Genomic DNA, 5,000 nt, shown 5'->3' with positions numbered 1-5,000 from the left:
GCGCCTCCTCCTCCACCACCACCACCGCCGCCTCCTCCTCCTCCTGTAGAGGATCCTGTACCTGCTCCTCCTCCTCCTCCGTCTCTCCCAACTGAAGCCTCCGTGCCGTCTTTCCAATCCTCAAGTGTAGAAGGGATGTCGCAGCCTGGTACCTCACAACCAGGCGAAAAGAAAGTATGGGAGAGACCATGGACAGTCGAGGAACTGAGGAAAGGATCTGCAAACTGGACCCTAGCAGCCGATTCAGGGGTACGACTTTGTTTTTTCTAAGGCTTCCTTAGTTTATGACAAGATTCTGTAATTTTCAGTTTGACATATCCTGGGTTGGATTAAGACTGTGAGTTAAATGTGACATCATCAACTTTCTTTAAGTGACAATATATAATAACATCAGTTCAAGTTTTTATTTTCCTTATTTCATCCGTACATTATTGCTTAGTTTTCACGTGTTCAGACTTTTTTTTAACAGTTTACCCACGGTATTGGACGAACTAGTTTACTTTGAAAAAAAGAAGTTTAGAATTTTTTTTGTCACTCAGTGTGATCTTAGGTAATACTAAATTGACTAAAATGCTGGGCCAGTATTGGTCACAGCAAGTCCATTAAAACGCCCCAACATGGAACAGATGATCATTCTAAAAATCAAAAAATATAAGTTGCTTCTATGCATAATGGCTGAAATAGCTTATGATAGTTCAAGCAAAATTTAAGTGATGGTGACTCAAAATAGCCAAATAAACACAGCATCCTAAAACATTTCCTTATGTACTTATATGTACATGCAAATTATAGAATTGGCATGCATTTATTGTTATTATTATTATTATTATTAATATTCATTCAAGGAAATTAGTTTTCCCATGAGGAAATACTTTAAGTCTGATATTTCTTTAGCAAGGAATGTTGTACCTCTCTTCTCTTACACTGTAATTTGAAACAAGAAAGAGGTATTTGGTTATATTTTGCATCAAGCTTGGTTTTCTCTAGTAATGGAGGCTTAAACACAAGTATTATTAGGCTTTGGTATATTCTTGTAGTTGCATCAATATGGATGAAAATTTAGAAATACAAAGCCAAGCATTACATTGCTACAGGGTGCCCATAAACTTCCTTGTATTTGGCAATTGTACAGTACTGGAGCATCAAGATTTGACTTGCTACTGATAGCTTGTAGAGGTTCCTTTCCTTATTGTTTTGAGTGGAGTAAGATATGAACCTAGAATAGGCTAGTTTCGAATTGTGCAGCAACAAAAGAACAGGGTCGAGGTTCAGGGGAATAATTCGCATTTTCCTTTGTTCTGGACAATACAAAATGCTAATTATTCCCCTGAACCTTGATCGAGTCTGTTCTTTTGTTGCTGCACAATTCGAAAGTAGCCTATTGCAAAATTTAGTTTTGGTTTTAACTTACTTGGCACTGCTTGTTTTTGAAAAATTTCCAGCTTCTTCTTTACTTGCAAGAATTTTCTCAGAAAATGATTTCACAGACTCATGAAATTGAGACCCAGGTGGATGGACTGGTTAATAGCACAAAGGTATGCTTCAACATAAATATAAGGTAGAATCATATTATAGTCCGTCAATGTGTTTTTACATATACCAGTGGACCATGCTGCTTCATACTATAAGGTATTGAAATTTAAGCAGTGATGGAATTAGTGAAAGTCAATGGTGGGTTCTCAAACAAGGGATCTTAGTAAGGATTATATAGAGACATCTCTTGAACCATAAAAATCTCTCATAAGCAATATGGTTTCTACATTTTTGTATATGAAAATACAAAATTACTCAACATGCGGTCTCATACAATGTATCTTTGGGTGCTGTTTCTGAGTAACAGGCATAACTTTTTTAGTTTATTAATAAGTACATGTAATATTGGTTCTTAGATGTACCTGTTCATACATCACAGCAAAGTAGGATCAAAGAAAGTTTCGTCAAAAAGCATTCTCATTTAAATTACAGTGAAGCTATGTCAGGCATGACCAGTATTCACAAGACTGAAATAAAACATTCAAATTCCTCTTTGGAGCTTCCGAGATTTGAATGGAATCTGGAAGATTTTTCTGACAGTTGCTGCGAAAAATGCTGCAACTGAACAATAATTCATCAATAGCTTGAAATAGTTTTCACTTTTGAAGCACTGTTTATTTTATAATAAAATGAAAATTCATAGCTAATTATTTTTGAGGAAATATCCATGGGAATTCAGAATCTCAAGAGCAAAGTTCAAAACTGGCATGCAAATTTGAATTCCTAGTTCAAATTTCAAAACAACTGGTCATGCATTACATAGCTGTAACTGGTCATATCTCATAAAATGATGACAACATTATTAATTATTTTGTCTATTCTTGACAGGGGATGAATTCTAAAGTACAGAATACAATGAATGATTTTTTGATGTTGTCAAATAATCAATTTATTGAAAATGTGAGTATTTGAGGCTATTTCTTGTGAAGGAGATAGATACCTCTTTTATAGTAGCCAACTTCGAGGTCCGCACTGTAAGGTACAGACCAAGTTTTTTCCAATTGATTTATTGCTTAAGTGCAAAGCGTGCGGGCCATAAATCAATGAGGGAAAAACAAGGATCCGTAACTTACAGTACGGACAGAGAAAACGATGTTAGTTACTAAGATATTTGTTATATCTCTTAGGTTAAAAAAACTAGCAGCCGACAGTGGGCCGTACTAGTAGAAAAAGGCCTGCAAAATTGACCAATCACAGCGCATGAACTAAGTGAGAGATATGATAAAATTGGTTACATATCAACACTGACTGTGGTGTACTTTGGAAAAAACCCAAAGAGCTCCAAGTAGGAATCAATCCTATTACATTTCATTATTTTTTTTGTAAATTAGATATTAGTCCTACTGAGGTTGTTCCTTTGCCTGCAGTTAAGCAACTACAATCTTGGACAGAATAAAATGGAACAGAAATGCCCCCTTCCCCATAAATCAAAGATGAAGCGGCGCGAAGGCCATAACACATCATTTTCCCATCATTGACTTTGGGGGGGAGGGGTGATCTCAGGTTTCCACTTAATCTGTTCAAGATTGTAGCATATCATCTTTTTTAGGCTACATAAAATCTTTCAGTAGTTGCACTTGTGTACTGGAGTCTCCATTTTAATTTCAGAAGAGTTAGTTCTCTGTTTTGGTTTGCCTTTCATTTAGCGTATTTATGAAGAAGATTTAAGTAAAGATGAAACAAGTGAGGAACAGGAAAAAACAACTGAGCCAGAAAAGGTAAGGATTGTTAACTGCTAACTGGCTGTGGAGGCAGAGTGGCCCAGTGGTTAGGGCGCTTACCTTGAGATCAGGAGATCTCGGGTTCAAGACCCGGTCTGACCACTTGCAGAATTTGTTACCAGTAGGCCCTGGTTCAACTTCACAGCTGCTGTAAATAGGCAACTGGTTTGCCTCCAGCCAGTTGGGATTCTTAAAATTGCTGTTGTTGTTCTGTTCCATCATTTCATTGATTGTGTTTCATTCACCCTGAAAAGCGCCTATGAGGAGCGGTCAATTAAGTATGTATTGTATTGTATCTCCAAAATTGTCTCAAAGTTAGTTTAACCCTACGTGTACATCTTCCTCTTTTTAAACAGTAGCATTATTTTAGCAATACTGCATGTTTTCTTTTCTTCCTAAAGTTATTCATTGGTCCCACCCATGTCCAATTTTCCAGAAACTCATGGCAGAAACCCAACCAACCACTGGACACCTCATCCAACAAATTAAAGGAAAGACGTACATGTAGTGACAATGTCGTGCTACCCCCAAGTGCTGATCCGTCCTTGACCCTTTCAGATTCTCTGTGGGCACCTAACCTTTAAAATTGCTTAGTGTTGTCAGGTTTCTTCCATCGACAAGCTTTAACTTGCTTAGCACAGCTCTATCATTTCAAAATTTTAACAGCATGTTGAGCTTAAGAAAATAAAAGTTGAGAATGTTGCTGAAAGTGCCAAAATTTCAGCAACATTCTCAACTTTTATTTTCTTATTGTAGTAACGAGTGCCACGCAGCTTACGAAGTTTTTAACTTCTTTCATTGAGCTTAAGGTTTGTTGCATTTTTGTTTCAAGGCAAAAACAAGAGAGCAAAGAGAAGCAGAAGTTATTCCCAAGCTCAGTGAAGCTCTCAAGCATGGTATCAGTGTGATGGACAATGCATTTGTAACACTAGAGCTTACAACAGAGCGTAAGTAGCTTCCCACATTGACAAGAAAATGTTGAACATGCTTGTTCATCATTTTAAGTGTGTTAAAAATTATTTCAACAGAATCAGATGATGAAGAGGAAGAAGATGATGTCAAGACAGGATTCAAACCACAAGTTATTTTAGAACCAAAGGTTAGTTTGTTTCAAGAAAATATTCCATATATGTCTCTTCTACAGGGGAAATTTTCTGTCACACTAGAAGAGGGAACCCTTAGGCCAAATGAGAAAAGTAGTTTGGAATTTTTAAGATGCTTTTATTATCCACATGGGTATAATTTTTCATGGAAATGAAAAAAAATTCAAGTGACGTGAATAATAAATCAGACAGAGCTCCTCAAATTTATACATAAAGTACATGCCATGACAGGGAGAATATTCCATTAATTGTATGTTTCTTTCCAGGATGTGTATGCAAATCGCTTGTTACCCCATCTGATTGGCACAGCAGATTTCTTAAGGGATGATCTTGTAGGACTTGAAGAATCCTCTGGAGAAGGTATGTAATTAAAGATGAAGAAAATTATAAGGGACGCGATCCTGTGTTTTAGTAAAAGATAAGTAGTCACACACAAGCTGCATAGGCTCATATACCGGTAAACAGTTTTAAGAAGCATGAAGGGACTGAGATTATTGCTACCCTCCTTGGACAGGATGCCAGTCCACTGCAGGGTTTTACCCCAGTATTTAGTGGGTACCCATTTATAGGTAATTGTGAAGAGGAGCTCCCCAAAAATCCTGTCGGCCGACTGTCGGTCAACTGTCAGCCGACAGTTGACCGA

The 5,000-nt window shown here is 37.1% G+C and overlaps 1 protein-coding gene across 1 annotated transcript in view; it reads left to right on the top strand.

Moving 5' to 3' along the window:
- Positions 1-5,000, top strand: part of LOC138029855 (WASH complex subunit 2-like) — a 32,533-nt gene that overhangs the window by 6 nt on the left and 27,527 nt on the right. The window contains exons 1-7 of the mRNA XM_068877665.1: positions 1-249; positions 1,443-1,535; positions 2,362-2,433; positions 3,180-3,251; positions 4,087-4,201; positions 4,283-4,353; positions 4,624-4,717. The exon at positions 1-249 is cut by the window's left edge and continues 6 nt beyond it. Of these exons, the coding sequence (XP_068733766.1) occupies positions 1-249; positions 1,443-1,535; positions 2,362-2,433; positions 3,180-3,251; positions 4,087-4,201; positions 4,283-4,353; positions 4,624-4,717 (766 nt within the window). The remainder of the gene's footprint in view (positions 250-1,442; positions 1,536-2,361; positions 2,434-3,179; positions 3,252-4,086; positions 4,202-4,282; positions 4,354-4,623; positions 4,718-5,000) is intronic.

This window comes from Montipora capricornis, chromosome 13 (genome assembly GCF_036669925.1).
Source record: "Montipora capricornis isolate CH-2021 chromosome 13, ASM3666992v2, whole genome shotgun sequence".
NCBI classification, from domain to species: Eukaryota; Metazoa; Cnidaria; class Anthozoa; order Scleractinia; family Acroporidae; genus Montipora; species Montipora capricornis.
This window is presented reverse-complemented; position numbering and strand designations above follow the sequence as displayed.